A 12,541-nucleotide genomic window follows, 5' to 3' on the forward strand; every position below is an offset into this window, starting at 1 on the left:
CAGTTTTTTTTTTTTTTTTTTGACCCAGCTATTGGGTTGTTTTGCCCCAGCGTTTGGGTTCAAAACAACCCAGCCAATGGGTCAAAACAACCCAATAGTTGGGTTTGTCCCTTTTTAACCCAGCATTTTTTTTAGAGTGTACACATAAGTGAATATTAATGAAAACAAGCAAATACTGAATTTAACCCAAGAAAAGTTTAAAATTGTGCTAAAAAAGGCATTCAGCTGTATTCAACAACAGAAGATTTGTGTCCCCTTATATATACATATCTACTGACATTGAATCGAGATTCCCAGATTCAATTTCATTCATACCATATTCATACAGAACATACTTTTTTAACATCGTGAAGTAAATTCAAATTCAAATGTAGTACTAGTACCTACTTATACTCTATTTCGGATGCACCGACTGTCTCATAGTAATTTCCACCACAATGAACAATTTTTCCCCAATAATTTTTTTCAAATGTTACTACATGTTTAATGTTTACCAAAGAGATATTGAAAAATCACCCCCTTGAGTTGCTATCTTACAAGTATCTTAACCAGTAAGCAGCTGGATCACAACTGATCTGAGATAAATACAAGTATTTATATCAGGTACTGCAGTCTACTACACCAGAACTGAACGTGTATCTCATTGCCAATACAGGGCACTTCAAAGCACTACTGAGGAATTAACATTGATTGACTCTTTATCCAGCTCTGGTTTCTAGGGGACTGCGTCAATACCAGCTCGACCTCACTGTTTGTGGCTGATCTGACCCGTTTTGAAGAACTCTAGGAGGTTTTGCAGGCGGCAACAACAGCGGTGCGTGGAATTCTAAGTGCTTTCCATCACACAGTATCAGTAATGCTGAAATTACCAGAGAGACCTAGATAATGCTGAGCTTCGCCACACTAATGCAGAGCCAAATTGCTGACAGCTCCCTTCGGTTAGGAAAGTCTGCTTGTAAAGATCCATTTACTTTCCCATATAAAACCCTTTCCCACATAAACAGGAAATTACCAGAGAGACCTAGATAATGCTGAGAATGCCAATAATTGCTGACAGCTCCCTTCGGTTAGGAAAGTCTGCTTGTAAAGATCCATTTACTTTCTCACATAAAACCCTTTCCCACATAAACAGGCGTCTGGAAATTATATCATCTGTGGGTATGTGACAAATGAGCACGAGACTGAGCCAAAGAACAGTCTAACACATTAGTTCTGTGAAGAGTGTGTGCGTGTTTGAGTGTGTTAGACTCGAGTTTTATGCTGTGCTAGATTGTGCAGAGGTCAGAATCTCACTGCAAAGCATCAGGGAGATCAGAAGAAGAATGCTTGACAGCTGTGGAGAAACCGTTTGTGTGTGGATTTTCACCCCACCTCACACACACCTAACTCCTCTCCTGACCCTCGGAGCAAATCCCCAATTCCTGTTTGAGGAAGATTTGGCCACCTAGTGCTCGACAACTGTTTGTTATTGTGCTTAGAAAGCAATCATCTGTTTTTCTGCAGAACCGACTTTGCAAAAGATGAACAACATGTATTGAAGAGATGCTGCTGATTTGCCAGTCAAATTATATATTTATGCTTTTCACTGCCTTATGAAAAACCTCCAGCTGTTCCAAGAGACAACTAAAGAGCTGCTGAAAAAGCCAAGCACAAAATATGGATCCTAGCACATAAAAAAATGGTGACTAAATTTTGAGTGACGTATGAGACATATATACAGCTAAATTTGCACAAATCAGTGCATGCAAACTTTTATTATTCATGAATATGTCAAAAAATAGCTTTTGGGGGGTGCTTTGCATTATGCTCTAGCTATGGATATTAAGCTCACTTTATAGCTTAATAGTGAGGTATTTTGCTACTGTGGATAATAATGTTACACAATGAGAGAGCAACTCATTATTTTCATCCTTCTTAAAGGTTTGATATATTTATGCATTCAAGTTTTCAGTTAAAAGCTCAGTGGCAGATTGAATGAATCTCAACACCCACAAATGTTCTGCTTAAACCCTGATACTGTCAGGACGGCATTTGCGCGCCAGTGAACACTCATACTATCAGACTAGAGAAAGGTTTAAACATACAATGTAAGCGTAAAGCCACGCTGCAAAAATGTGTGTGTATTATAAGCATGTTTGTTTTTCTTGAACACTTCTTCATTGTGCCAGCCACAGATGAACACTAGTTCAAAACACATTCACATACAAATGCCTGTTTATTGAGAAAAATGTATTACATTTAGATATATTTAAGTGAATAGGAGAAAAATAAGTATTTGTCTGGTGATCTGCAGTCTTGCTGTTATTATACATGTCTGGCCTCTAGTGGTCTTGAGCTGTTATCACAGCACATTGGAAATAAATGTGGAATATTCACATTAAAAGAGCCTCTCTCAAACACAAAAAGCTTCAAATAAAATATACACTATCAAAGATTTGGGGTTGGCAAGATTCTTTTTAAATATTTTTGAAACAAGTATTTTATGCTAACCAAGACTGAATTTATTTGATTAAAAGAACAATATCATTATCACACTTTAAAATAACGGGTTTCTGTTTTCTATAAGCTAAATTTTCAGCATCATTACTCCAGTCTTCATTGTCACACGATTCTTCAGATATCATTCTAATATGCTGATATGGTGTTAATGAAACATTTTTTCTTATTATCATTATTAAAAACAATTGTGTTGCTTCATATTTTTGTGGAAAACATGATTAATTTTTTTTTCAAGATTTTTGACAAATAGAAAGTTTAAAACCGCATTTATACAAAACAGAAATCTTTTATAAAGAGCTTTACTTTTAATAAATGTAATGCATCCTTGCTGAATAAAACAATCTATATAATACACATACACAAATAAATCTCGATCATCCATTTTATTTGTTCTCAAACTCGTGTTCTTTTTTCTGTGATCATAATCCAGCACTATAAAGGACTCAAGACAAATTTAGGAATGAAAGGAGAACCACTGCTCGAAAATGAAAATGAATTCCATTTTAATCATGGGTTCCATTTTAATATAGGGTTTGGAACAACATAAGGATAAGTAAATTACACAATTTTAATTTGTGCGAGAACTACCATGCTGTGTTTCCAAAAACCTGTAAGCAGTGTTGGGGAGTAACTACTTACATGTCATAGAATTACGTAATTTAATAAATGTAACTGTAATCTATTACAGAAAAAAATTGTAATTTAATTAGTTACTTCTGAAAATGTTAAAGATTACAAAGCGGGTTACATCTGAATATTTGCACACACTTACAGATTTGATTTATTTCTTTCCCAAATTGCACTGACTGCTCTTAAATAAGACACCAATGTTTCAGGAGTTTAAGACACAGAATAGGACACGTTTATTTGATAACTGTTTTATTTCCTATTTGGGTTTGTGTAACTACTAAACTATATCTTATGATTTTAAAACTGTATTTAACCTCAGAACTATCTCAAAGTAAAAAGAGGTGCTTTGTGGTGGCTTTGCTTTAAAATGAAATGATAATTTCATTATAATTATAATCTTAATTCAAGTGAAGAAGGATTTTGAAAGTCTGACATTAATCAATGTTGAGTACTACTGTATTATACAGTATGAAGCCTGTTACAGCTGACTCAATATAACAGAAGAAACACTCATTACAAAACAGCTCCGATAGAATTCAGTCTCTAATGACTTTATTCTTTATGCTTCAGCAAACGCATACAATATTCAAATCCAAAAATTCAGTGCTCTAGGAAATTTTCTAATGTATTTTCTGGACATTAAGCTTGGTTGGGTGATTAGCAGCATACACTGCATGCACTTAAAAAAAAAAAAAAAACAGTCCAACGAGGGCAATAGAAATCATGTAGTTGATTTTGATGATCAGCAGTCATTATGAACTGTTTTTGTTAGAGGATTTAGGTATGAAGTGTCTGTGATTAGTCCATTTTCTGCATGTTAAAATGGTCTTCTAGAGTTGAGAGAAAAGCTGTGCAGCATTATCCACACTGACAGCTTCCTGCGGAGCTTCTCTGACCACCTGAAATATACAGTTTACCCGAGATATGACGGTCCACACAAAGTATGTACAGTACAAAATGTATTTGGACACGAGGCATGAAATGTCACTGCGTTTGATCGCAAAACATGACAGTGACATTTAGAGACAAAGCACAAAAACACTTTATGCAAAACATTTTACAAAAAGTAAAGTTGTATGTATCAATGTATTTGAACATTGTGATTATTATTAGTACATTACTGCCAAACGTCACTGTTATATAGTTATCAAATTTAAAGCTACAAATAAGGGGGAAAAAAGCAAGAAAAAACACTCACTTTCTGTCCTTTTTGGGTTCACTGGATGTTGATTTTGATATACTTTTTACATCTCGCTGTACTTCTGTGAACATCTGATTTAAGCTTTCCACTTTTTCATTTCTCAAAGTGTTTATCTGCGGGAAGAATATCAGCTTATTTATATTCAAAATCTCTGAAACTGTGTTCAGTCCTAAATGGTGCACTACTGATGTAAACAAAACTTGAACTCAGATGTTTCAGGGAGGTCTTGACGGGTTTCGCTTTGGTCTTGGGTTTTGACTGTTTAGTCGCAACCTGAAATACATTCTTTCAAAAATACATTGCGCTCCTTCCTGCAAAAAAATGATCTCTATGAAGAATTTCAGTCAGGTTTCAGGCCCCACCATAGCACAGAAACTGCACTTGTTAAAATTACAAATGACTTGCTTCTTGCGTCAGACCAAGGCTGTATCTCATTGCTAGTTTTACTTGATCTTAGTGCTGCGTTCGATTAGAAACATTGCCAAGTTACAAAACATGTTACCGGTTTCTGATGCAGAAAAGCTAGTTCTAGTTCATACAGAACTACCACATTTTGCTATAAGTTTGATTGCATCATATAATAATTGCTGTTAATAGTGTTCATCGTCTGTTTTATTACGTCTTAAATGGATTTTTCTGTACATTTCTGCCATATGTACATTAACTGACAGTCACCACTGATAAGCTACCACTAAATATTGTAGAAACTTAATTTGCTGTAAAGTTGCTTTGCAATGATTTGTATCGTGAAAAGCGCTGTACAAATAAACTTGACTTGACGTGACCTTCTGCTGCTTTTTGCCTCTCTGTTTATTTTTGGCCATATTTGTCCTGTAGACTTTCTGATGACAGTTCAACTCAATGTCAATGAATGAAATGCTGTGACTTCTGTGCTTTTCCTTCACTGTACAAGTTCATCCGCGCCATCTAGTGGTGTGGAGAGTAGGCGAAAACTTGAAATAAGGTCACTACCTCTGATCTAGGCTATATAAATATTCTCGATTATAGATCACTGGTCACTACTTATTGAGATAAACATGTTGGAACAAAGTATTGAGAATTTGCACTTTATTTGTCCATTTAACTCTGCAATTCTGCATTAGTGAATTCACACTTACATTTGTTTAAGATTCCAATCAAGGTTCAGATATATACAATTCAAAAATATCTAGAATAAATTTATATGGATGCATTATTTATAAGAATAATCGATGCAATCAGCTATTAAATTAACTTTATTAAATATTTAGCAAAAATGTACACACACACATATATAGGCTATGTATAGCCTACATAAAAAAATACATGAATTCATATTTGGTCTACACATATACTTACGAGGCAAATATGCAGGCTACATTTGGCCCTTCTTCATAAAACAGGCTCGTTTGTTCAAATATTAGAAATTTCGTGGTTGATAGTAGCTTCGACTCTCGACCACCAGATGGAAATCAATCCCTTTATATAGCAAGTTCAGATTCAAGTACGTTGATAAAGAGCTTTACAAATTCAGAACATTCGTAACTTTATATATGCATATGCCTTTACAAATAATATTCACGCTAATTAAAATACTAAAATACTACACGAATAAAATAGCATTATTTTCAATATTTACAGAAATTACAAGCTATTTTAACTGTATTCTTCCATATTAATATTACAATCTACAAATTTAGTTCATATTTTATAGCATATTTTTTATTCTTGAGCCTATAATGAATAGTAATCACAATTATAATATGCTAATAATAACTTTACACAAAGTACACTGGCTATTATTAGTGTGTCTGTGGGTGTTTTGTGATATACACACGTACATAGCCTAAATGCAATATGTTGCCAGTACTACATTCATCATTTGAGTAAGGCAGCCAGTTTTAAAAAATATATATTTCCATATATCTGTCTTCAGTCATGAGATCTTTCTTTGTAAAGCGTCAAACACCAGCTAAAGTAGCGGAGTGTTGCGCAAAACCACTATTCATTCGTTCTGCTAGAGTGATGAATCATTACTGCACTCGTTGTCATTAGAACCAGCGCCACAAGTATCTGATTACGCAATCACAGAACGTATACGTATAATCACATATAGCAGTAGATCAAAGCAGAAGATTCCCACCGATGAGATCCCGCATTCCGAGAGAGAGAGAGAGAGCGAGAGAGAGAGAGAGACGGAGAGACGGAGAGCGCGCATTATCGATCTCTCTGTAGCTCCTCCTGCTGCTGATCACACTTAATATACGGTCATGTGGGTAAACAGCGTCCAGAGAGCCGCTATATAAACCTCCAGCTCATCTGTCAGAGGACACTGATACTGCTTCAGGACACTTGAAGATTCTTGCTGCGCAGCTGTCATAATGTCTAACGGATGGGGATATGCAGACCATAACGGTATGACCTCCCCATGTAATTATGATTTAAATAATTCATGTGTGATTTCATAGGCTATGTAAATATATGTCTTTTTTTTGCCTCGTTATCTGCATTTGCCCTCTTTGCAACTAAGACATGTTCACCTTGGCTGCTGCACAGCCAGCACTACCAATGACAAGTGCAAAATGTACAGATTTTACGTATATTACATGCATAACTATGCATATAAATTAGCATTTTAGTGTCAGATACTTTTTTCTTCACACGAATGTGGATTTTCATTTCATACCAAATACAGAGAATACCTGTGCAATAGACACCGTGTAGACACTGTGCAATTAAAATGCATTTTTTCTTGCCCTTAAAATGCACATAAAATATTTAATATAATAATTATTATTATTCTTAAAGGCAGTGATGTAAGGATATTTTTTTCTTCTTCACATAATTGTGGATTTTTATTTAATCCCAAATGCAGAAAATACCTTGGACACTGCAATTCAAATGCATACTTTAAATGCACATAAATATATTTGTATATTATTTATTTAAAAAGATATCATTAGTTTCTCTTTTTTTGTACACGCAGGTGTCTCAGATGCATGCTTATTTTGAACATAAAGGCATATATAATATTATTTTTATTTTATTTTGCCTTAAAGGCAAGGATGTAGGGATATTCAGCAACTGTTGTATTTTTAAAAGAATCCATTGAAAAATATACATAATCTAAATATTGGAGGGATGCCTACGCTAGTGATAGCCCTGCTCAAATGTGCAGAATTTGGTATTTAAAATCAAATTGAATGTCCTGTAAATGTATTTTTGTCCCAGATGCATATTGTTTACCCTCCGTATCACCTTCCACTGCAGGACCCGACAAATGGTGTGAAAACTTCCCCATTGCTAATGGACCTCGCCAGTCTCCAATAGACATTCAAACCGCTGGAGCATCTTATGACGAATCACTGAAACCGCTTAAACTGCAGTATGACCCCTCCACTTCACTGGACATCCTGAATAATGGACACTCTTTCCAAGTGACCTTCGCCGATGATGACGACAGCTCAAGTTTGTGACCTCTTTGTTAATATTTTATAATAAGCCACGTCTATTCTTGTATTAATCATTAGCTTTACTTAGGCAGAGGGTTCTTGAAACGACTGAAGTGGCAATGTAGATAATATTTAGAAAGAAAAGTTATTTAATAATGAGGCTGCGTCTGACACTAATGCAATCCCACATAATTACTGCTGAATATAGCTGCATACTACTGAATGTGCATTGGAAAGCATTTCAAAAGTTGGCTTTTGTTCTCTAACTACATAGTTAAACATTAGTTTACAATAGTATGCTGTACTAGAGTGTTTAAAAGTCTTTAAATAGATAGTTTGCACACAGTTTTTATAGGTTATGCTTATTTATAGGTTATAGTTTATTTTATTGCATGTCTAAGCAGGTGTAAAGCCTATGTGTGAAAATATCAGAAAATAACACCTTGACCCTTCAGCTATCTCGTCCTCTGTGACAGCTACTTTTGCTTAGAATTGTGGGAAATCAAACACGTGTTCACAAACAAAAAAATGCACTTAAGCTGCCAAGCAGTGAATGGTTTGTTACAAGTGTGATTCATGTGAACTTTGACAGAGTCAGTAGATGTAACCTGTGTAGCAAGTTTAACCATGTTTAGCCTGTTTAACAATTGTAACCTACTGTATACACCGCATGTAACAGACTTTGACATCACATATAATTTTATCTGTGTTTTCCCGCATTAGCTCTGACGGAAGGCCCAATCTCAGGCAAATACAGACTCAAGCAGTTCCACTTCCACTGGGGAGCCAGTGACGACAAGGGCTCCGAGCACACAGTCGATGGGAAATGCTACCCAGCCGAGGTATTATGCTCTCTGAGCATACTGGGAAAATTAAGACGTAAGATGTTTTCTTTTATAATTAAGCATTAATGTTCCTGATAATTTCATCTTTAGCTCCATCTGGTCCACTGGAACACAGAATATCCCAGCTTTGGGGAAGCAGCCAGTAAGCCTGATGGTCTTGCTGTGGTCGGAGTTTTTCTAGAGGTCTGTGTGCAGTTGTACATATTTAGGGCCTATTTTTATGCAAACACTGGGACGAATTCACTAAAAATTTAAATTAGAATGAAGTCTTATGTTTTTAGGACCTATTTACTAACATTTTTGCACAAAAACAAACTAAAATAAAACATTTAAATAAAATAAGATATTGTGTCTTAGTCACAGTCTTTTAAAATTAGTATTAAGTCTTTGATTTTTAGGCCCTATTTACTAACCACTCAGCAAATACAGAGATGAATTCACTAAATAGTTTCATCACTTTTTCCATGATATTTTGGCAAAAAATAAAAAATAAAATATCAATCAATAAATAAATAAATAAATAAAATAATGAAATGAAATTAAATGAAATGAAATACTGTACTTTAGTCACATTCATCCTGCATATTTTCAAGTTAGGTTGAAGAAAAAATTAAATTAGGTTAAATCTTACATTTGTCCCACACATTTTTAGTTTAGAATCAAAATTCAGAATTAAAAATTGTTGTTTTTTTTTCCACCAGAATGGAGCAGAGAATCCTAATCTTCAGAAGGTTCTGGATGCTATGGATGCTATCAAGTGCAAGGCATGTCTACCAATTCAATTACATTTTGTTATCATTTGTACTTCATGCCAAATATTGAAATCAATTCTGCTTCATTCATGGTCCATTTGTGTGTTATCTTGCAGGGAAAGCAGACCTCATTCACAAACTTTGACCCAACTGTCCTACTCCCAGAGTCTCTGGATTACTGGACATACCTGGGGTCTCTGACCACCCCTCCTCTGCTCGAGAGTGTCACATGGATCGTCTGCAAGCAGTCAATCAGCATCAGCGCGGAGCAGGTCCTGCTCATGACACAATTTATACCAGTAATACAAGCATAGATGTGGAATTTACAAGTCAAATGCTTAATAGTGAAGTGTGGTATCTCGCATACTAGAGATTTGGATGTGCATCTTAATAATCCTAAAGCAGAGCAAATAACACCTTGTTGACTCATAAAAAACACAGGTTTGTTAATTTGATCAGGATTAAATTCACAAATTACGTCTATGAAACACAAATTTAAATAACCTCCTTAGGGTAAACTAGTCCTATTTGAGTAGGATTTGCAAATGGGTAGTAAACAAAATGTGAACATGAAATTTTATTTTACTTTTTTCAAAAGTTTGGGCTCAGCAAGATTTTCTCTCTCTTTTTTCAATAAATCTATACTGCTATTTAGCAAAGAACAACTGAATCGGTCAAAAGTGACAGTAACAATTTTTCCAAAAGATTTTTATTTTAAATAAATGCTGTTCTTTTGAAATTTATATTTAATAAAAAAAATCATGGGTACTTAAAAACACTGATGATAATAATAATAAATGTTTCTTGAGCAGCAAATCAGCATATTAGAAAGATTTATGATTAAGTATGTTGAAATATATATTTAAAATTACATTATTACATTTTTGTTGAGCATTAAGACAACTTTTCAAAAACATTAAAAACCGCACAGACGCCAGACTTTTGAACGGTAGTGTATAATTAGTCCTGCAGTTTAGAAACTGCATTAATTAATTGCAATTAATATGAATGAATTAATATACATAAACTGTATTATATATACTGCAATCATACTTAAAACATCATGTCACCTACCCAAATGCATGCAGTCAAGCAAAAAAAACATCCAATTATGATTTACATTATTGTTTATTTGGTCTTTTAGTCTTATTTAGACATTTGCCCTCATCTGAGGAAATAGTAAACAAATGTACCAAACTTTCTACTCATAGTCAGTTGTATTTTCTTCTCCATTCAGCCTCTGCGGCATCTAGCCCTTATGTGAAATGAACACGACCCTGTCGAATGTTTACATAGCAACTTTGGTTCAAGGCTGGTAATGTGTACATATCCTCAGGTGGCATGCCTCATTTCCTAGCTGCCTGTTGAATTATTGACTTCATGAATACAAAAATAACTTGGCATGATATTCGGTACAAAATGTGAGAATTAATGAAAATGAGTTTGTTTAACTACAAGCATTTCCCCAATAAATAGTCTAGTCAAATCACCATTAATTATATATTGCTTTATACCATACAGATCGATTCAAAGCAGCTTTACAGTAATAAAGAGGAAAATATTAATCATTCAAATTCTGCTGTAAAGCAGCACTAAAAAGAAGATGGTGTTATTATTCAGCTCAAGTCAGTTCAGTGTTGATTCATTTCAGTTCATTAACTGTGAAGTTCTTCAACTGTGAAACAAGTTTAAGTTCAGTGATAAGCACCTCTACAGAATGTTATTATTCAGTCAGTTCAGTGTTCATTCAATTCAGTGAAATTCAGCTTTAGTCAATTCAGTGTTGATCCAGTTCAGTTCAATGCAACCCGCGTCAGTTCAATGTTGATTCAGTTCAGTTCAATTCAGCCCGAGTCAGTTCATTGTTGATTCAGTTCAGTTCAATGCAGCTCGAGTCAGTTCATTGTTGATTCAATTCAGCTCGAGTCAGTTCATTGTTGATTCAGTTCAGTTCAATTCAGCCCGAGTCAGTTCATTGTTGATTCAGTTCAGTTCAATTCAGCCCGAGTCAGTTCATTGTTGATTCAGTTCAGTTCAATGCAACCCAAGTCAGTTCAATATTAGTCAGTTCAGTGTCAGTTCTATTAAATAAATAGTAACAGATACTGAAAACTGAAAAAAGCTGAAAAATGAAAACAGATGCTGAGAGTATTTCTCTTTCTATCTCTTCCTCCACAGATGAAAAAATTCCGATCTCTGCTTTTTACTGCAGAGAATGTGGAGGCCTGCTGTATGGTGAACAACTATCGCCCTCCTCAGCCTCTGAAAGGTCGTGAGGTCCATGCATCTTTCAAATGAAGGACCCCCCGCCCCCACCTCCCTGTTCCTCCCCTTCCCTCCCTTCTTTAGCAGGATATGCAAGCGCGGGGCCCCGGGCCAAGGGCCTCAAAGCACCTTCACCCTCCATGCAGTGATGCTGGGCAACCTGCCAGCTGTCCAGCAGACCACATGTGCTGTTTGGAGAGTAAAGAGGCTATGCAGGGAAACGTGTTTGTACTGTCCCTCTCTCTTTCTCCTTCGTTGCTTCATTAGTGCAAATGCTTGAATTATTTGGATTTATAATATGGTGCCAATTTTGTATGATGCTCTGATGTACTTGTGATACACAAACAGACAAAAGAAGTAATATATACATGGGGTATTTAATATGTAAATGGGGTATTTAAGTATATTTGTATTGCTCTAGAGCAGAGATGCCCAAATCTGGACCCAGTTGGCCCGTGATGACCTTTGATTTGGCCCGCAATATTATACTTACATTTATGCATTTGGCAGATGTTTTTATCCAAAATGACTTACATTGCATTCATGTTATACATTTTTTTCAATTAGTTCATGCATTCCTTGGGAATCGAGCCCATGACCTTGGCATTGCTAGCGCCATATTCTGTTTCAGCCACAGGATTTCATATCACAAGAAAAGGGGGGAAAAAGTAAAAAAGTAAAAAAAAAAAAACATGCCATTGAAGAATATCTTAATTTCTAATTTTGTTTTAACAGTTTTTTTATTTTTGCACTCAAATGTAAAAAACAATCAAGTGAATTTGATTTAAAAAATGTAAACATTAAAAAAAAAAATGTTTTTTTAATTTATTTAAATTATTTAATGCATTATGATATAATATACACTGTAAAAATGTTATAAAATAAAACAAATTATTGATTATATTAATTAAATAAATT

The 12,541-nt window shown here is 34.9% G+C and overlaps 1 protein-coding gene across 1 annotated transcript; it reads left to right on the forward strand.

Moving 5' to 3' along the window:
• Positions 1-6,555: 6,555 nt before the first annotated feature.
• LOC107677316 (carbonic anhydrase 2-like) lies at positions 6,556-12,147 on the forward strand. Its single transcript, XM_016472193.1, has 7 exons — positions 6,556-6,724; positions 7,580-7,777; positions 8,485-8,603; positions 8,697-8,789; positions 9,308-9,370; positions 9,475-9,630; positions 11,537-12,147. The coding sequence occupies exons 1-7, from the start codon at positions 6,691-6,693 to the stop codon at positions 11,654-11,656; spliced, it is 783 nt and encodes a 260-aa protein (XP_016327679.1). The 5' UTR covers positions 6,556-6,690; the 3' UTR covers positions 11,657-12,147.
• Positions 12,148-12,541: the final 394 nt, after the last annotated feature.

The sequence above is a fragment of the Sinocyclocheilus anshuiensis genome, unplaced genomic scaffold (assembly GCF_001515605.1).
Source record: "Sinocyclocheilus anshuiensis isolate Anshui unplaced genomic scaffold, SAMN03320099.WGS_v1.1 scaffold392, whole genome shotgun sequence".
Taxonomy (NCBI): Eukaryota; Metazoa; Chordata; class Actinopteri; order Cypriniformes; family Cyprinidae; genus Sinocyclocheilus; species Sinocyclocheilus anshuiensis.